Raw genomic sequence first — 21,684 nt, forward strand, 5'->3', positions numbered from 1 at the left:
AAATTTAAAGGGATTCAGTTCAAAAAAGTAGTCATTACTTGTTAAACTGCAAACAGTAAGCTTTTTATACCAACACTAATATTATATGATTATAAATTACTTAAATTTAAAGTTCAGTGCTAATGAAAAATTCTGCATTAACTGATTTCAACTGTTTATCAGTTGGTTTTGTTTCATCATAAGTTAAATTTCTTCTGACACAAACAACACAATTAATTCAAATAATTAACATTTTATAAGTGATCAAACGTGACAATATACTACACTGTGGCTCAGTGATATGCTTCTATGCTAAATTGATGGGATTTGAACTAAAGTCGTCCTCTACATATTTCATCTCGACAAAAGGACCACTTGTAAGAGTTAATTTACTTTAATTTATCATTTATATTTCGATAATTTTTAAAATTTTTATGAGTTAAAAATACATCAAAATATTGGTGAAAAAATATTCAAAATTGCTAACATTGTTAAGTACCGTTACATATGTTTTGCCAAGAAGCATTACATAATGAATAAAATATTTTGAAGGCAGCTAAGCAAATTAATTTAATTTCTAGTGCAATGTGAATATAACTGACACAAATAAATAAATAAACAATTAATTAATTAAAATACTTCATTAACAGCATTAACTTCATTAACTATGTAAACACTACACAAATTACAAACTTATTTAAAATTCAAATTGAATGAAAATTTAATGAGGAATTACTTAAGATTTAACAAATATTTAATGAATATTTAATAAAGATTTATAACCGTTTAACTTTTAATAACTTAACGAATGTTTTTTTTTATAGTCTGGAGACGAGACCTCCACCGATGACTATAGTCTCGCCAGTGACGTAGGAAGCATCATCTGATACGAGGAAGGCAACTGCACCTGAACATTCCTCTGGCCGGCCCAGTCTGATCATGTGACGGTGACGATGTCAACGTTGAAATAATAAATAATTTAAATAAAATAATATAAATAATAAAAAAATAATATAGATAAAAAGTAAATTAAATAAATTAACAATAATAATAATAGTTCAAATGCTAGATAATCTAGTGCTAGTATGATAGAAATTATATTAGCAATAATTTTAATTATATTAGTGTTTAAATGAAATTTGTGAAACAAATTAAATATAATAATAAAAAATAATGTAAATAAATTAACAATAAAACTCAAACTTTAGATAGTTTGGTGCTAACAATGTTTTTAAATCGATAAAGAATAAACAAGAATCGATAAAGAATCGAAGAGAATAATATTGAAATGAACTAATTATTAAATTAATTAAATAATTTTCAGGAGAGAATAAAATTTGAAATAGATAAATTAGTGATAAAAACTAATTAATCATCTTTTTTATTGGCTCGTTTAACTTTCACCGTTCATCCGTTCCATTAGCATATGCTCACCATCTAGACACACATACATCGTCATATCATCGTCAACAAAATCGTAAATCGTACCGTTTCATTGGAATTATGGCTTCTGTGCTCTTCTCAATATCTCTGGTCTCCCACATCTATTAAGTGTGTTTGTAATTATTTGCATTTGTTTTTCCATCAAAACTTTATTGTTAGCAATACTGAAGTTAGAAACAGAAAATAATCAAACAATCAACTGTTACATTAAAAAAGGAGTCAGTCCTCCAAAAAACCACTTTTAATTAACTTTTTATAAACCGACTGCATGTTGCGTATCAATGCACAAACTGGTTCTGGTATGGTGACAGGAGATTAATGTTAAGTAAAGGACAGTAGACAAGTTTGTTGTCGGGAGAGGCCAACATTTTGAAAATGTTTAAAAAAAACTTTGCATTTCGATCGTGGAGAGGGCCAAGATTTATGCAGTGTGGCCAAAATTATGCTGGCGCCTTTTTTTTTGCTTATCGCGTCAATTTTTGTCCATTATCTACTGACTTTTAGAAGCGCAATACTGCTCACAACGGGTTCCTAGTTTCGCCACTTCATATGAGTCAACGCTTGGAAGTGCTGCAATGGCTAAAATCCAACTGATTTACTGATCAACTGTTTAAAATGATTGGTTGACTTCAAATAAGATAAATAACGACATTCGCTTGTGCTTGAAGAAGATAAAACTATGGTAAAAAAAAAATTGATGCTCTTTTTACAGAATTTAATGTTACAAATTTTAAGTTTTTAAAATTTTTGACCAATTTTTAAAATTTCAACATACTGATAATGTGAACTTAAAACGTGAACAGATCAAAGTTCATAACTATGTCACTTTCATAAATCATCACTTGTTGGAATGTCGGTCGTTTATCGAGAAAGATAAAAAAAATTCAATTTTTTTTTTGTGAAATCTATTAGTGCCACATTTTGTGTATTAATAACATTCCTAATCATTTATATTGCCGTTCGTTTCGAGTATTTCAATGAAATATTAATAGAAATTTTTCGGATGTGCTGTTATTTTTGACTTACTGCCTGGGTGAATTTGGTTTTAATGACTCCCGGTGCGATGGCATTTATTCTGATGTTTCTCTTCGTCAGTTCAGGGACGAAAGCCTTCACCATTCCAAATAAGGCTGTCTTGCTTATGGAGTAGGCTCCTATCACCTGGGAACATGGTAACGCGGTTTAACATTTTTTAAACAAATACAAAATTGTTTTTTGAGTTATGCATTAAAATAAATAGAATAATGATTTTGATGAAAATTTATTCATCTAATAAATTATATAAGAGTTATTGAACAATTTTTTGTTTTCAAATATTTTTATTTCATCGTACCTCTCAAAACAAAACCTTGAGGCTTGCATTTTTTTATATATTTATCTGCTTCAGTGATGGCCTAGTGGTTAAGGTCGCCTGGTGCTGTTTCGCAGTAACCGGGTTCGAATATGAAAATAAATCCCCGCTTATCGCATGCTTCGTGTGTGATGCGTCGTTTAGCACGTATATCATATGCGACTGTTTTTAGTGTGTTGCTGAATCCTCTGAACTTTGGAAGATTTTAATTGAGGTGGTAAATATATGCGCCTAGTAAATAGACTTTTGAGATTTTAACTATTTCTAGATACTAAATCGAAAGTCGTCAGACGTTATAAGTTTTAAAATTCTTTAACTATTAATTAAAATAGTTAAAAGAATAGAAACTGAAAAAAAATTAAAATATCGAGTCTATGACAAATTTGAAAAAATAAGCAAGCTGAACCTCGAATGGAGTGAAGCCAGCGATGGAACTGACAATAACAATGGAGCCGCCCCTTAAATTGTTTTATAAAATTATAATAATAATTATTATTGTTATTATTATTTTTGTTGTTGTTATTGTTATACTTCATTGTTATTATTACGCTCATGCTATTGAACTTGAGTCCATTAAATATTCAAACATTCAATGAAATGATGATTATTTCGTTATTTTTTTTTTATTTTATGCAACAATGAAATAAATAAAAAAGTTTAACATCATTTCATTTCAAATATTCATTTTTTTTTGTTTACAAATAAATTGAGTTTATACAATAATCAGTTTTTTATAGGCACCTGGAAATAAGTTTAAACTTTCGTGGGTATATTTTTTGTCTTTGTCATTTAGAAATCTCCTACCAATATTTTTGCTTAAATTTTTCTATTAATCAATCATACGCCAAGCAAATAGGTTATAGAAAAATTAAAATGTTTTCACTGAATTGTTTTTTTATATTTACTTTCTTTTTTCTAAATATGGCAGTGCCTCCTTGCAGAGCAGAAATGTATCCTTCACGTTTATTTCAAATATCTGCCATTTTGTTTCATTTTCATTAGTTTAGCATCAACGTTGAGACAAAATATTTTCATATCTTTCTAATATAATAAATAACTTGAATTGCAATTTTTTTTAAAAATGTAAATTTTATTTTTAAATATAATAGAATCACTTACTTTGTCCCAAGTCTCTTCTTCAGTCTGTGGTATTTAAAAAAAATATTCAAACAAAATTTGTAAATTTTTTAACAAGATTAATAGAACTATTAATTAATATTCTCTTAAGTTTTAACTGCTAACTTTTGTTTTCTGTTTTAAATCTCTATCACAGTAGGTAGATTGATCTGGCGGCGAGAAACTTCTTGTATGCAGTTCTCTGTTTAACTACACTTGTCACCAGATCGTACTCACTTTAGTATACCTTACTTTACGTACATATATTTAATTATTCACTCAAGCATGAAATCTAAGCCTACGACAATTGTTACTGATTTAGTTTTAATTTATGTGCTCTGGAAAGCTCAAAACCGAAATAATAACCTCTGTCGCTCTTATTATAACTCCCAATTTTTTTGCTACTTTCTGCTCAAATTTCTGAATTTAGTGGTTTGTTTTCAGAATGTTTATATTAAATGCCGATTTTTCATGTTTAACTATAAATAAATACATAAGAATGATTAAAAAAGATAGATAAACGCAGAACGTACACATTTATACTCACAGAGAAATTTATATCACATCAATTATAACATAACTTTACCATTAATAATTTAGTTTACAGAAATCTGGTAACATGAAATTACCGAGGAAAAATTATTGTGCCGCGCCATGTCATTCAAATTTAACCACATCGCATGCAATCGTCTGTTTATAATTTGTAGGTACTTAACTACTTACATCGAAGACACTCCCAAAGCTTGGGTTGATGGCAGCGTTTGAAACCAAAATATCTAAACCACCGTAGAGATCAGTTGCCTATTGTGGTTCAATAAAATAAATAATTAAGAAATTATATGAAGAAGCCTAGACTAAGCATGTTGTTGTATGATATTTGATTATAGCGATTTGAAATTATGATTTACATAATACTCACTAGCAGTTTTTATAAATAACGACGCTAGTGATATAATATTATATCAGATATATTAACTACCATCATGTTATGAAGCTATATTGTATATTAATTAACCAGTTTGAACAACTTTTCCCTGTCTTCTTCAAGGCCAACGTGGCAAACAGTCCCATGAACTTCCAATCCCTGCTCCCTCAACTTCTCAACCGCCTTGTCTACCAGATGTTTCTTCCGACTGCTGATGACGACCTTGGCTCCTTCGTGCGCCAACCTCTCAGCAATGCAATATCCGATCCTGCGCGTTGGTATGGTTTAGGCTATAATTTTAAAACTGATTCATTTTGTCAAAAAGAATAGAATTTTGTATAATTGGGGACCTAACTAATCAATAATACAAATAGGTTTTACAAATTTAATCTTTATTAATAAATTCATTGAAACAAAAAATATGTTTTATATATGTGAAGTATATTTCTGTATCATCCGAAAAGAATTGGTTTCCTGATGATTGGAATTAAATAGATTTTCCTATTTGCGAAATATAATACTAGTTCTCTAGACAATTATATAAAGGCTGTAAAAGTCGAGTTTGTAAAACTAGAGCTTTTCACTAGAGCTTTAGAATTTTTCTTCATGGAACATATATTGAATAGAAAACATTAGGGCTACCAGAAAAAAATTAAGCATTGAATTGAAACCATATATGAAACCACTCAGTGAATAGCATCTGAAAGCTGTAGTCTTGCTCTCCATCCACCTGGACTTGAGTGTTCAGCTTTGCATTCTTTGAGCAAAATATTATATCACTTAGATTTATAAGTGTATTCCACTTGTTTTACAGTTAATAAATAGTTTAGCTTAGGAAAATAAACATGCATGTGTCATTCTGGGTAGGTATAATAATTTAGAGCAGTAGCTGTTCTACAGGACTAATGAAGAGGTGTTGTCATTTGAATAGAATATTCTAAATTTTATTTTATTATATCTGTTGACTATTTTTGTCTTACAACACAATTTGAGTATGTTTTCTTAGTTTTGTAATCTAATTGCAGTGATTAAAATTGAAACAACAGTTTGAATAAATTTTAATTTTGAAACAAATAACTTTAAAATAAGAAATGACGACATTTAGTTTCATAGGCGAGATGATATTGAACCAAACAGCGTTGAGCAAAATGATTCTTTGAAGAAATATACATTAGATAAAAAAAATTAGAAATGAACATCAGTGCGAAAGTCAATATCGAACAAAATAATTGAATTCAAGTTAGTTTAAATAACACGAGGTTGTTATCTGACAGAAAACAATTTGAAAAATAACATTAAAAATTCAGCAGGATGGTTGAGCACTGTTTAATATTTTCGCTTTGCTTTTTATTGTACAGTGAAAAAATGCCTAGTGCCAAATTTGTTACAAAGTAAAAAGTTTAAAATTTGTGCAAATGTTTCTTTGCTTTAAGTACAGTAGACATTAATGTACATTAAATCCATTACTGTTGTTGATATGTTCACGGAGATTTATATTTTTATGCAATTGTTCATGGCACTGTAACTGATTGCAAAAAGTCATGTATAAATTAAGTAATAATTGTAAAGAATAATAAACAATGAAGGATTAAGCTGACTGACCCGAGTGACGATGCAGTAACTATCGCTACCTTCCCGTCCAAACGCTTGCACTTATATTTGCCCAAATTCGACATCGTCAATTTATAAAATGTTCAATATAAAAATATCGTTTGTATCACAACTTTTAATAAAAAATGCAACCTTTATATGGCAACCTATAAAGGTTTCTAATAAAACTCATTTCATTTAAATAAACTTATTTAGCATTCCAGTGAAACAAATCAACTTGAACTTTGAGATCATAAAAGATAATGCTGTCGAAGATTAGATGCGAACGTTCAGCAAACAAGTCAGATAAACGTTTTAAACTTAAGCACTACTTTCATGTGAGCCAAATATTATTAATGAACGTGTGCATTTGTTTTGACAGAATGTTTCAACCGGTAGATTTAACTTTAATGCAAATGAGAATAATGTGAAAAGTAATTAACAAAACCAATAATATCAAGTGCTATTAAAAAATATATAAACCCAGTTAGTCATTGAAAATATAAGCAGATAATTTTGAAAACCGACTCATAATGTTCAGAGACCATCCCTTAGATTAAAAACTGATCCCTTTGTTATCAATTCACCAAAGCCACCTTGATGGGAAAATGCGTAACCGGATCGTGGCCTGGATGACCTCGAGGAAGGTCGGGCTGACATTTTCTCGATGAAGGGTTCTTTCGACGCTGATGACGACCTCGTCGTGGATGAGCACAGACTTGTTTGTGAATCTGATAGGCCAACATCTAACGCCGGTTTAACTTTACTTCTGTTTTTTCTACAAGCGATTCTTAATCTCTCAGCTAAGGTAGGATGAACAACCGCGCAGTAACCCTTGTACAAAAATGGTGGTATCAGTAATATGGCGCAGGATAGCATCATAGAGAGCCAATATTGCGGACTTGATGCCAATTTTGTGAAAGTTCCAGCATAACTGTATTTGAACACAGGAAGGTAGAAAATAAAATTGAAGAGAAAGTAAAATACCAAACTTCCCCAAATGAACAAATGGTTGATAAGCGTCCAATGTTTCGTTTCCAATGCGCACTGTTGAAATCATAATATCATATAATGTACTAGTGTAATACTATAATAATATTTTATGTACATGGTTGAAACATCAATTACAAAAGCTAGAAATTGTATTTCACGGTCTAAATTGTATTTTTAGTGATTAACAATCCGACTTCAAAACTGTTTAAAACAGTTAATTAGTCAGTTAGGCATTGAAAGTTACTGGAAATAAAATATTGAATAGAATATAAAACAAAACATTTGCATGAATATTAATTCTGTAAAAAACATATTTTTTTGACAGACTGATCAATCAAATCTCTCCAGAATAAAATTGCTGGCACATGATACTTTAAAATTAAATTTTAATGAAGTTTAACATGTTTACAAGTTATCTGACCTTAAAGGTGACAACGACAACGACAGTGGAGGACATCGTGAAGCCCATACCATTTGCGTCCGACAGTTCCGTGCCTCCGTCACCAGAGATTAAATGCATCATCGTCAGCATAGTTACGTAATATATTACGAATGAAGTTACAAGACCTTCCAAGGTGCTTTTTGCGAACGACTTCTTGCTGAAGTACAAATTTTTCTGACCCGGTTCATACAATTTAGGGTAGTTCTGATAAATTTCATCATCGCTGTCCTATTACATAATTTCATCAAAATTTTAATTATATATCGTGATGCAAATTTTTGCATTTAACCTTTTCAAATACGCCAACTGCCAGAATCGGCAATGATGTATAGAATAAGTTGTAGAAACTCACAAAAAAGGGGTCGTAAATTGTCTGAAAGATTTTCATTAGCGTTAATTATATCATTATAAAAAAATCAAAAATATAAATGTCCAAATTTACTTGAGCTGAATATCCTGAGTAAAAGACATACCAAAACTGGCAGAGAGTAAATGCAAAATTTTTGTAGAAAAAGAATCTGAAAGTTAAACATTTTCCAATTCATAGCAATTCAAAATATTTTGAAATAGCAAATTGGATGGAACGAGTATATAAGGTTGTAATTAAACGTAATACGAACTTTAAAAATTTGGTCATCCTTATGTAGGACCACCTACCATGAACTAGCAACAACCTTTCCAGGTATCGGAATTGTCCGAACGAGTAGTCACTCGAAAGTGCGGCCTGCATTCCTTCCTGACCACTTATCCCGACTCCGATGTGAGCGCCTATAACAAGTTGTTACATTTCAATTTCTGCGTTTGCCAACTAATTTTCTTATATAAATATTCCAATTCTGTTGAAAAATTTTTTATAGAAGGCAAACAAATTTTTAAAATAATGATCTTAATTAATAACTGAAATTAATCCTAAATTTTTAATTCTTAAGTTAAATTACGCTGAAAAGTGAAAAAGAAACTGTTTCAGCTTTAGCTGATTTCAATTTATGACAAAAATTTCATTTCAAGACTTGTAATTAAACTTTTAATGTTTGAGTTTTGGTTACTCAGATTCATTATAAAATATCTAGATCGACAATTAAACAAAGGATGATGTTTAGAACAAAGCATACTTTTTATCATGCTGACGTCATTAGCACCATCGCCAATGGCCAAGGTTACAGCTTTCCTGTGAACTTTCACCAAATTGACCACTTGCGACTTTTGCAGCGGTGTCACTCTACAGCAGATGACCGACGAACAACTGCATCCTATCTTCAAAAACTTCTCCTCGAGGTCAGTTGACAGAAGATGCGTCTGGTCAATTGTTGCAAAAAGTATTGTTAAAATTGATAAATAAAAATTATTCAATCCAGTTAATTTAAATAATTTAATTAAATAAAAACAAGTATGTTATATATTTTACATCTTTTAGCAAACATTCAAAAACATTATAATAAAATTTATAAAAATAACACTAAAAAAAGATTATTATTACAATACATCTTTACCAATCATCTTGCAAATGTGCTTACTAACCAAGCTGCTGCCAGTAACAACCAGCGCAAAATCAGGAAAGCCTTCAGGAGAAGCAAGAGGACTGGATAAAACCTCAGAGGGCGACAGTGCATTTGAAACGACAAACCCATCTTTGTCTGCTTGATCGTTTTCTTCATCCAAATTTTCAAAATCGTAAACAACGGATTTTAGACTGTCGGATCGGTTGTCGCCAATAATAATTGGCCTGGATTCATGAATGTTAGGTGCGTTTGAATTTTTGACTTTGTTTTTCTCTTTACCGTTATTAGTTTTCAGGACATTTTCTTTACTTGACGTAAATCTTGTGATCCATTTTTCAAGAAAAGATTTTCCAGAAAATTGTGGATAATATTCGTTGGTAAGTTTCGAAGAGATTTCTTCATTCGTTGAGTAACTTTTGAAGGTTTGTTCGACAATTTCTATCTGATTTTTCACTTCGTTCTGTGTATCACCGTCGATTATGAACAGTTCTTTAGTCATTTCCTCTGACAACAATTTGCAACTGTAACTTATATTGATGGCTGTTTCTGAGTTTTGTAAAAAAATTATTTTCTAATCGGTGTTGAAAAAGTTTAAAAAGCATAATTTAAATTAATGGGCCAAGTGTTGCTTTAATATTTTTGCAGAGAAAATCATTCCAAGTTACGATGTTAATATTTGCAGTGAAGAAATTAAATGGTGAACATGAAAGGTGATCAGTTTGAGATATGTTCGTCACATTTTTTCATTCCACCAAATATATTTTTAAAATTTTGCTTCATTAGCATATCGAATCGAAACATTGTTATTTAAGTTTCGACCGTATCGTATCCAAAAGATATTTTCAAATATTTAATGGACAAATTCTATACTGTTAATAACCTTGTTTATCTCCGGTCAGAACCCAGATTTTGATTCCGGCCAACCTCAAAGTAGCGATGGCTTGCGGGACTCCATCCTGCAGTTTGTCCTCGATTGCCGTCGCTCCCAGCAACGTCAAATTGCATTCCACTTTCTCGCAGGCCTCGCTGACGTATTTATCTCGATTCAAAATTGTCGTGCTAATAACGAATAGTTATAATTTAGCCTCAACAATTTTGTCTTTAGTTAAATTTGTATAGTTGATAATTTGTTTTAAATTTATATTTTTTTCATTTAACAAGTAAGGAAGAAATATTTTCAAACTTCGCCTTGTGATATTCTTCGTGCCACACTCGATATTCATTGGCTGTTATGTTCTTAACCGCCAGACAAAGAGTTCTCAACCCCTCTGACGCGTAATCCTGCATGTAACCAACATAATGTATAAACTTAAATCCCCTACTTTGCTTTTTCATAATTGAAGTGGTTTGGCGTACGTGATGTTAAACATTTAATTACGATTTTTATAATATTTCACAAAATAATAATCTGCTTAAAAATGAATCTAAATAAAATCAACACTTAAAAAATTATTTAAAAAAAACGCAGTGAACCTGTATGCTTAACAAATAATAAATTAAGTTTAAAAATTTCTTGTCATCTAGCAACCAACATTGAGATGTGTTTCAGTTATCTTCATCATGTTGTTCGAGGAGACGTCCAACCTTTCTAGCACTTTGCTGTCGGCGCCCTTGCAATATAATGTTATTTGGTTGTTCCTCTTCAATATTACCTGATGGACGGCAAACATGTTCATTTACTATAGAAAATGTCTTCAAATGTATGTATGTATGTATGTATGTATGTATGTATGTATGTATGTATGTATGTATGTATGTATGTATGTATGTATGTATGTATGTATGTATGTATGTATGTATGTATGTATGTATGTATGTATGTATGTATGTATGTATGTATGTATGTATGTATGTATGTATGTATGTATGTATGTATGTATGTATGTATGTATGTATGTATGTATGTATGTATGTATGTATGTATGTATGTATGTATGTATGTATGTATGTATGTATGTATGTATGTATGTATGTATGTATGTGTGTGTGTGTGTATGTATGTATGTATGTATGTATGTATGTATGTATGTATGTATGTATGTATGTTAAAACCAAAACATGATGAGTGACACTGAACCGTCAAACATCAAGTAACAAATGGATTAACACTTTGATTTGTCGTTAATTGCACATGTCGGCATTCAGTTGGATATTTTCAAGCACACAGACACGCAGGAACCGCTGCAACAAGCACGAAATGTGGTTAGTTGCGAAAAACAGTTCCCTGCTGTCGCCTGATCTGACGCTGATCATTTTGCATATTTCTTTAAGAAATTTAAGGGTGTTGGGGTCCATCGGGCCAAGAACCTCGATGCATATTGGCAAGAATTCCATCGAGGGGAGGGCGTTCCCATATTTTTTCATTTTCTCCTCCGCTGCCCTGGCCGCGGCCAAACCGCATTCTTTACTTGTCAGGTTTACGTATCGTTCGGCGAGGGTGCCAGGGACCGTAACATCCCACGCCAAAGCGTGCATCCGTCCGGGCGCCTACCATCATGCGCAGAAATGCCGGATGGTTCCTTGAGAACCGGGATTGAAGCATTGGAGAAGAGCCGACAAATGTAATCGTTTAGCGCTGAGTGACGTAGTTGACGGCCCCCACCCAGGCGACAAACCAAACCGTGGTGCCCAAACTCGTCCGCCCCAGCGCCACATCGGCACGTGTATTTATTCTGAATGACCAGGCCAAGTCTGAAGCCAATGGCAAATCTCACAGACTCGTCGTCAAGCCTGGTGCCCACAGAGGTGTTAGGCCACGATCTCAACCACCCACAGCTGGCAACGCTGGACATGGCCAACAAACGAGCGGTGGAAAAGTCGTCGCCGCATGAAGACAACAAATTTTGAAAGATCTTTTTATATTCTTCGTTCAAAATTTGGACGTGCGTACGGTCCCCCGGGGCGGACACTGGGGGAAGAATATCGCGGCAACGAAAAAACCAGTGGAGCAGGGAAGACTGCAGGTCGAGAGTGGCAGCGGCAGAAGAATTATAAACAACGGGAGCCAGCTGAACCACGCTAAGCAACCCCAGCCCACCAAATCGCACCGGCAGCTGAGCCTGGGACCAACCACTGTCAGTCACTTGAACATTGCAAATCGACGACATATGTATGTACGTATGTATGCATGTATGTATGTATGCATGTGTGTGTGTGTGTGTGTGTGTGTGTGTGTGTGTGTGTGTGTGTGTGTGTGTGTGTGTGTGTAATTCATTAACTAACCGACATGCGCTTTCTATCATTGTCAAAATCTAGAATGCACAAGAGTTCGTGCGTTTCAACTTCGCCAAACACTTCAATCGTGATGGTTGTTTGCGTTCGTGTCTGCAACGTAAAAAAGTAAAAAAAGAGAGAATTTAACATCAAGTTTTTGGCAGAGGCAAAGTAGTTCGTTATAAAACAAAATTTTGACAATAGTCGGAAACTTCCTCCATAATTTCGAGATAAACTAACAGACGAAATAACCTAAATGAAGTTTTTCTCATTTGTTTTACAAATTTATCATTTGCTATTAACACAATTTTGGGCTAACAAATATGAATTTTCAATACCTTCAACATGAAAAAAGAGTAAAATTATTTTATAATTATAAATTAATGCTTAAATATGGTGAACAAAGTTTTTTTCACCAAGAACTTAATGCCAAGTTGTCGGGCAGCTTCTACCAATGCTGACTCATCAGGTGATTGTGCCTGGTAAGTTAGCTTATCTGAAAATTAAAAAATTAAAAACATTTTATAACTGAATTAAATATGAAAAAATATTATATGCTTATTGGAAATGTTAAAATTAATTTTTTCCCTCAAACAGAATGTTTTGGGCAAAAAACTTCTTAAAATGATTACCAAAAACTCATGTTACCAATAAGCAAAAGAGAAGAAACAAAAACAAGACAAGGCATGCCCAGAATGAATACCACACGAGACTACCTACCTACCTACCTCCGTCAACAGTGGAGAGCACAGTGTGACAAACTGCAATGACGCGGAAAAATTCAATCATGGATTTTTTTTCGTTTTTCAGAAAAGTTTTGTCATTGCCATAGGGAATGATAGGGTTGCTGGCCTCGCGTTTGTCGTTGGTTTCCTGTTTTGGCTTTTGTCATGTTATAAAATATCATATTATCTCTTAGGTATTGAAAGGTTGTTTCTTTTATTGGTGAACCACGAATAAATGTTTGCAAAATTTAAATAATAATTGAAGAAATATACATACCCCGTACAAACTCAATAAATCTTCAATGCTGTGTTTTATCCCGAGAACTGAACACTGCTTGAACGTCATTATATTCTTTCGGAATTAAAATTATTAATTATAAATAACAAACAAAAAAATGGTTCATATTCAAAACTAATGCTTTAATTATGAATAAAAGTTTTGGATGAAAACTATTAATATCAGTAAAATGAACAGCCGCTTTATCAACGTTAATTAACTTTTTCAACTGCAATTAATAACACTGGGCAACAAAAAAAATATTTTTTTTTGTATCCTTAACTTTTTTAGTCAAATTATACTAATTTTGGGGTAAGAAAAACGAAAATGCAAACAAAAATTTTTTATTAGCTCTAGTTTCTGAGATATACAACAACAAAATTTTTGGTTTTGCTTATTCACAACATAGCAATATGACATATAATTTACTTATTTTAATAATATTTAAAGTGCATTTAGTTTTTTCAATAAAGATTACATTCTAACAGTTTTAAACAATGAAAAATAATAAATATAAAGAATATTATGGAATATTTTCGCGCGATTGTGCCATTTTTGCTTTCCGCCTGTATGCGAGCTCTGGAGCATCCCTACATATAAACCAACATTAATCTGCAAGCATAGCTTCATTCCAACGACCCTCATATCTTTTTTCCATTACAGAAATATCTTGGTGGGACCTTTCTCTATGTTCATCACTAACAGCTCCACAAAGTGGAAAGAAGTCTAAATGTGAGTTGAGGAAGTGAATCTTCAAGGACATGTTACGTCTTAGTTGATGGCATTTTTGCAGAAGTACTGTTAACAATTGGATGTAGTTATCATCTCTTCTGTGGCCTAAAAATCCACAAATCTTTCCCTTGAGAGATTCCCAAGTTTCTTTTTCTTGCCCCTTCAAAACTTCATCAAATGCAGGATCTTTCACAAGTTCATGTATCTATGGTCCAACAAAAATACCCTCTTTTACTTTTGCATCACTTAGTTTTGGAAATTTGTTTCTTAAATACTTAAAAGCCTGTCCATATTTGTCCTTTTGACAAAATTTTTCATTAAACCCAGCTGAATGTGTATGGATGGAAGAAGTACATCTTTCAGCAACAAAATTTTTTTCACCTTTGTTGAGATTTCTTGCAGGCCAGTCCTTTTGTGTGTAATATGTAATTTTGTCTCTATGTCCCACATACACAAGAATCAGCAGTATTTAGTATAGCCTAATTGCATTTCTAAAAGTGTGGCAATACTTTTAGGAATACTTTTAGGTCACCACAAATTTTCCATTTGTGTTCGTTGTAATTGAGTTAAGAAGAGTTTTCATATTTAGGTAAATTTCTTTCATGTGAGCTGCATGGCCAATAGGAACTGATAGAAAATGATTTCCATTGTGCAGTAATACAGCTTTCAAGCTTAGCTTTGATGAATCTATGAATAATCTCTATTCACTTGGATCATAATTCAAATTGAGACAATACATTAATCCATAGACATCAACGCAAACAGCAAGGTTATTTTTCTTCTCAAAAAAACGAAGAAGATTTTGTTGCCGTTTTCTGAAATAGGAAACTTTAACATCAGATTGGAGAAGATTCCACTGTTTTAATCTAGACCCTAAAAGTTCTGCCATTTCCAGTGACAAGTCAAGATCTCGAACGAGGTCACTTAATTCTGCTTAACTCCATCTGTGTGGTGCATCATCTGTTGACACAAAATCAGAATCATTTGATGTGGAAGGCTGGCTTTCTTTTCCTTCTTCTATTTCATTTGTGCCTCCATAAATAAAGCATTATAGATAGCCAAGAGGCAAAATAAAAAAAGATAAAAAAATTTTTCCAAAAAATAAAAATTTATACTCTTGAGGATAGAGTTTTGCTTTTATCTTTTGAACTAGAGCTAATATGTAATTTTTAATGTCATTTTCGGATTCAGACGGTGAAAATACATAAGAAACAACTAATTTTGGTTCAGATACAAAAACACTGTTGGGCAGTGTAATTTTTTGTGACAAATTAAGATTTTGATTGATAATTAATTTTTATATATCCATGAGCATTTTCATGAAAACCTGAGTTAATGTTCCAGTTTTATCTGAAAATATGTATTCGATTTGCCCTAATTCCTCGTTTAGAGCTGTGGTCCTCGCTTTGGCCGCCTTGTTAGATTGCTTGTGATACATTCCGATGTCCCAATTTATAAACAGACTTTGAGTAAACCTTATTATCTCTACGCTATATATTGAAAATGATTGAATGTATCATTTTAAAGACATGATTAGAAAATTTTAAATGATTTTTTTTATTAAATTCATCAATGAATGCGTAGCTACAATTTCTTAGCCCTGAAAGAAATCCTTTCCTGATTTTTATTTACAATTCAAACCTGCCATGACTCTCTCACAATAATGTTTTATTAGAAGTATTCACATATGTTCATTCATTAATTCATTAAAGCACTAGTTTGCGACGCTATTTTAAAATTTCGTTAACCCACCTTGCCGCATAAGTTGACACTTACCTGTCCTACTTGCTATAAAGAGTTGATGTGAATTACCATAAGTTGATAAAGCCTTTAAAACCTTTTTATATTTCAGTCTAATTTGCACTAAAAAATAAATAAAATTAGCTACTATTTTTTGTCACCTAACGTATAAAGAGATTGGAACCAAAGTGTTCATGATGATGATGTAGGAGAGGAAGACGAGAAGTGATGTCACAACGACTCCTGCCAGTTTCTCATTGTGGTCAGAGCGCAGGACGGCTGTTCAGTGGAGTTGAACGCGAGTGATGCATCGATGAGGTATTTAAAAAATACAAGCAACATCTAACTTAATAGTTTTTTTTAAACAGCAAAATGTTTACGATGCTATAATTAAAAATTTTGACGATATCATAACCTATTGGTTGAATAAAATCGTTAACAATGTATATAATAATCTTCCAGGTACTTAACCTAATCACGTTCATCTTGAAATATAAGTGACGATTATTAAAGTGAAGCAGTAACAAAATCAGGACATTTCCACAAATGTTATAATGGAAACTAACAGGCTGGGACGTATTGGGGCCAAGGTAGGTACACTTGGTAGTAGAATCCGACGTTGAATTCCCACACGGCACAGCCGATACAGCAGATGAAACAGATGAACAGCAGGAAGAAAAATATCTGTAGGAGAAGACGTGTCTGTCGTTAAATAACATGTTGCAGTTGCGGGTATGCAGATACGTATGCAACGTAAATTGTCTGTAATAAGACTGCTCTGGAATTTTAGTGTTTTTGACAGCTGGTCTTTAAGTTGCTGGCGGTGTTTGAAGATAACAACCTCTTGTTCAAATTTGTTCAATTCATTGACAACTCTGCTGCTAAAAGCTTTTTTTTATTGCTCCGGTAGTTTTATTTACAATTTTTTTATTTTGTATTTCCTCTTTCTTTGTCAAAAGTCCCGATTTTTGCTGAGCTTTGCAGATTTTATTGCGTATATATTACAATTATTTTAAAAAAATTTAGTAAAACAAAATTAAAACCTAAATCCAAAAACACTTGAAAGCCAAACTGACCCATATTATAAGTTTGTTCATTAATTGATCTATATGCGTCCTCTTGAATATTGTTCTGCCTGCATTTTTCATCAGCTTGGTGTCCTTCCCAGTGTAGATCAACAGTCCTGAGACCCACTTAGTGTTGCGGAGAGTGCAACCGCGCAGTAGAATGTTTCCATTTGTTATGGCGTGTGATTCGTTGCTGCTGATGTGGCTGATGTTGTGGCTGCTGTGGCTCACATCCTGGCTCACGCTAATGTCGATCGCTCTGTTGTTTGTAATTGTCGCAATTAATATGCTTGTCGAAGTTAATTTTTGTGATTTTTAAATATAACATACTCATTGATTTCTTCGATATTTGTTAAGGAGTTATGTTGAAGTTCGGACTGTTTCTCGACGATTAGTCTGCCGTTGAATTTATCGAGGACATTATTTGGTGGGTCACATTCAACTAGTCCTGTTTAGTTACATTTAATTGTTCAAACAATTTCAAAATTTTGACGGTGGGAAGATGCTTTTGCTGTGCAAAAACCGAGTTTTATAGACTTTGTTTTTTAAAAACTGCTCCCAACGGGGTCCATGGCTCTCCCCGGCCCCCCTAGATTCGCGGTAAGACACGGAAGTTCGTTTCTATACTATATGATGCGTAATGCAAACTTAGACTAACCATTAAAACGGGACAGCTTGCTGACGTCATTACTGAGGTATGAAGTAGAAAGCATGGACTGTTTGTTCTTCAAGTTTGTTTCACTTTTCGTTCGATCAGATTAAAATACATTGCAGTATATTAATTGTTATTAATATAAATAAAATATTAATTAACCAATTAATCAATAAGGCAATCAAATTTTAATAGCCCAATTTCTAATGATTAAACTGGGATAAAATGTGAAATAATAAAATATTAAAATATTTTATAATATATTCACACATGAAGAATAATTTGCGCTGATATTTCGTGAAGGCAGTTAGAAACAAGAAAAAAATGTTTTTAAATTTCTCATGTCACCTCACCCGTCCAAATCAGCCGTTTCAACGTAAGCCAACCCGCATGGCTCGCTCGAAGACAGCAGCAACATGTCTGCCTGCATTGTATCGTGATCGCGAGAGTTTCGTTATATCCATCAGGTAGGTTACAAAAAGTATTCCCAATGGTTGAATGTTATAAGTTAGAGAGGTTGAAAATGCTTCTTTCGTGTTATTAAGTGTCGTAATAATGATTGAAAATTTTGATTGAAACTGATTGAAACGCATAGCTTTGTTTGAATAAACATTTTTGGTTGAGTTTATTCTTATGAAGGTATTCATTGTGATTTTTAAAATATGAAAATATGAAATATGAAAAGAATTGTTTTTTTATTAACTAAAATTTAAATGCTACCACAACATTCCAGATGAGACGATGTACATATATTGTGAAACTAACTGGAACAAAGTGGTTGTCGAAGAGAACAACGACATCTCCGACGGCCAACTCCTTCCACTGAACGTCGATGAATCCATTATTTTGTGCCACCTTGCATATCCTATTGTTGATGTTGCGATCGCTTCTGTGTCTTTGCTGTTTGAGATGGACGTCGGGTGTGGCAAGTGGTTTCAAACGAAATATTAATGAACTTTGCTAACAAACAAATGTGGTGAAATGATTTATCTTCTGAAATCTTTCTAGTGAGATGATAATTGTATAATCTTGAGGTAAATCAAAATTGCTTGATGATGCCTCATTAGTAATATTCAGCAAAGAATCATTTTTCAATTTTGCAAAAAAAATTTCATCATAATATTTGTAGCATCAATAATGTTTGAACTTTATCCTTAGTCCCAAATGTATAAAATACTAACACCAGACAGGTAAGCAAGCCAAACGCAAAACATGCCCACAACACTGGACAACTTATTGAATAGCAATAAACTAACAATATCGTCGTATAGATCCTTCAGAGCGGTAACAGACAGCACTGACAGCAGAGGAATTACCGTGGTGACGTATGTGAGAGAAGATATCTGAGGAATGGACTGTTTAACATGCATGGTGTTATGTTAAATCAACATATGCGTGTTCTAACTTGTATTACTTCATCTGTATTTAACTAATTTAAAAGTTTTCAGTAAACTAAAAATAAAATTACAATGATGATGTACTATACGCCGCCACATTTTATAATTTAAAGAACGTGCGAAAACAAGGGACGAGGGAGTTGGTGACCTTTAAAAAATGACATCCTCAACTGACTTTTTTTTATCGTTATTTAATTTTTCAAACTATATTTTGCGTTGTGAGTTAGAATTTGTAACATTTTAAAATAGATAAAAATATAACAGACTTCATCTTCACGCATGCTAACCAAACCTTTCAGTGGTTATATAATAAAAAAACAACCAAACTTTTCATATGGTTACTTGGCGTACGTATTAGAATACAAATTTAAAATTTGAAATGTGAAACAAACTTGCAGAACAAGAAGGAAGAGGAAGTAGGCATTTGCCACTCTTTGGAACTGCTCGAACAAATTTTTTGGCAAGAATGTGATGATGTTGTATTTCGACGTCCTTATTACGTTCGTCTGGAAGATCCAAAATCGTTTGATTGTCCGGTAATAAACATGTCATTTGAAAAAATTAAATAGATTTTAGTACGATTTAAAAAAAATTAAGATTTCAATAATTAATATCAATGTTGTAAAAAATGAAATTAGGCAAAATTTGCATAGTAACAACACAGTTATTAAATAATTTGGTCTGTTGAATCTTTTGAGCTTTATTAAGGCGGGAGAGTTTATTTAAAGCAATTTCCTGATAAACAGGCAGCCCCTGATCATGAAAAATAATCAACCAATCAATCAGTTAGTTTGGAAAGCGCTATTTCCGTTTATTTATTAGTTTAAATTTGTTAATTCTGATCTTCGTGCAATCTTTTAAATGTGAATTGATTTCAACTTGCCGCATAATTACAATAGAAGTTCGTAAGGCTACCTAGTATAAATCGATTGCACAGGTACGTGGTTCGTCAACGTGTTGTGTATGTATGAATCTGGCGTCATGCATATAACGTCATTAAAATGAATTTTTAAGTTGCACCTAAAACTTTTGTCAAAATTATTGACAAGGTAAGTGACGAGATTTTTCATATATTTTGCGATCAATGAAAATATTGATGTATCATATATGAAGAAAAGATAGCAAAAATGTTGGTATGCATAAAAAATTGTTTAGCGTTTTGCCATTCAAACCCCTGTTACCAAATGGCAGTGTTTGTTTCAATTGAAGCGAATTATAATTCACTGCCGAAACCCAAGCGCCACTTTAAGTAGTCGAGTTGTCAAAAAATAGTTTACGAAAGAACTTTTTAAGTTTTAATTTCATTGAAACTTTTCAGCTCTGCCAAGAAATCATTTAGAAGTATTCAAAATTTGATATACATGTCACAGACGGCTGATGATTTTAGTCGAAATCAACACAGCGCACTTGAAAAGAGAAAACGTCCAGGAAAGTCTGTCACATAACTGATGAAAGCTTATTTGAGTGCAATTCCTTCCTGTGTACAAAATTAGTGCAGTTCATCTTGCATGTCGACTGATTTTAAATTAAATTTTAAGAAGCCTGTGCAAAACTTTAAGGTAGCATTTTAAATAGATGGAAGGCAGTACAAGAAAAAGCAGGTATAAAAGGAGTGAAATGTTTGCTGCAATCAATTTTTGTAATATCTAGAAATCTGATATGATAGTTTGCTAAAAGTTACAAGTTATTTTTTACCAAAATTTCTACCAGAACTACAAACTATATTAAAACTAAATTCAAAATTTTCAAACTAAATTACACGACGTTGAAGATGAAAATTTCATTATGAAGAAATATATTTTGTAACTAAAACTGCTAACAAATCTCAACTATGCACTATAATAGCGTGTTAACATGAAAAATGTAATTAACATAATCTTCAAACAATAAAATTAACATAACCACAATAATTTAAACAAAACTGGAAAATAAATAGCACGTATGAACAAACCGGGTACAGGAAGGATTGGTTGAACAGTGGATCGTTGGCTCTAACTATTCGAGTTATTTCTTAATTTGAGGAAATGAAAAACTTGGTAATTATGTAATAATTTATTACTTTATAGGGTACTTTTAACTCTACAATAATAAGTTTTTGTTCTTGTATGTCATTTCTATATGCCTTTCATTTTTCTAACTTATCTTCAGTTATTGACCTCTGATTTTCTATATACGCTATTAAGAATATAAAATTAATTTTTTGCTGTAGATTTGTTCAATAAATTTTTAAGGAATATTCAACTTTCCTATTAATTTTTAATCTTCAGATTTCTGAATAATGTCAACTTTTTATGAACACTTTCGTTTGGAATCTTGCTTTCCAACTAGTTAATAAAAAACTTTTAACATACATAAACTTTCATTTACGCAAACAACAATCAATCTGCCTCAACAATTGTTCATAACAAGCGCATATAAATAAGTCTTTCATTGATGAACAGAACTAGTATTATAGTTTCTAATGAAATAATAAAATACAAGTTACTTTTAAAATAAGTAGCCGAACTCACCTTCTAACTTTTTCTTGTTAAAGAGGTTCCCCA

The 21,684-nt window shown here is 32.3% G+C and overlaps 2 protein-coding genes across 2 annotated transcripts; both read right to left on the reverse strand.

Annotated features, from left to right (window-relative positions):
- Positions 1 to 214: 214 nt before the first annotated feature.
- On the reverse strand, positions 215 to 6,587 carry HELRODRAFT_185211 (hypothetical protein). The gene is made up of 10 exons (XM_009033169.1): positions 6,417 to 6,587; positions 4,905 to 5,082; positions 4,613 to 4,690; positions 3,893 to 3,916; positions 3,679 to 3,749; positions 3,180 to 3,231; positions 2,449 to 2,583; positions 1,468 to 1,523; positions 763 to 912; positions 215 to 368 (listed from the first exon to the last, which is right to left on the reverse strand). Exons 1-9 carry the CDS (start codon positions 6,488 to 6,490, stop codon positions 798 to 800), a joined length of 783 nt encoding a protein of 260 aa, XP_009031417.1. The 5' UTR covers positions 6,491 to 6,587; the 3' UTR covers positions 215 to 368; positions 763 to 797.
- A 354-nt stretch (positions 6,588 to 6,941) lies between these two features.
- On the reverse strand, positions 6,942 to 21,152 carry HELRODRAFT_70969 (hypothetical protein; the record flags this gene model as incomplete). Its single annotated transcript, XM_009032950.1, has 27 exons — positions 6,942 to 7,067; positions 7,149 to 7,451; positions 7,819 to 8,067; positions 8,129 to 8,212; positions 8,282 to 8,357; positions 8,460 to 8,607; positions 8,952 to 9,135; positions 9,358 to 9,398; positions 9,648 to 9,884; positions 10,219 to 10,397; positions 10,522 to 10,619; positions 10,871 to 10,990; positions 12,561 to 12,662; positions 12,968 to 13,047; positions 13,280 to 13,424; positions 13,554 to 13,628; positions 15,613 to 15,775; positions 16,187 to 16,304; positions 16,592 to 16,709; positions 17,102 to 17,285; positions 17,471 to 17,540; positions 17,751 to 17,833; positions 18,098 to 18,168; positions 18,510 to 18,644; positions 19,001 to 19,099; positions 19,534 to 19,647; positions 21,093 to 21,152. Coding segments are annotated over 27 exons (3,462 nt in total), but the record flags the coding sequence as incomplete, so codon positions are not given.
- Between the last annotated feature and the right edge of the window lie 532 nt (positions 21,153 to 21,684).

The sequence above is a fragment of the Helobdella robusta genome (assembly GCF_000326865.2).
Source record: "Helobdella robusta unplaced genomic scaffold HELROscaffold_9, whole genome shotgun sequence".
NCBI classification, from domain to species: Eukaryota; Metazoa; Annelida; class Clitellata; order Rhynchobdellida; family Glossiphoniidae; genus Helobdella; species Helobdella robusta.

Excerpts from the sequence above, each read along its gene's own strand:
- HELRODRAFT_185211 (XM_009033169.1), bottom strand. The coding sequence starts at position 6,490 with ATGTCGAATTTGGGCAAATATAAGTGCAAGCGTTTGGACGGGAAGGTA. Across the intron at positions 4,691-4,904 it reads GGGAAAAGTTGTTCAAACTG|GCAACTGATCTCTACGGTGG; the intron begins GTTAATTAATAT and ends GAACCACAATAG. Across the intron at positions 3,750-3,892 it reads AAGAAGAGACTTGGGACAAA|ATATTTGAAATAAACGTGAA; the intron begins GTAAGTGATTCT and ends ACAAAATGGCAG.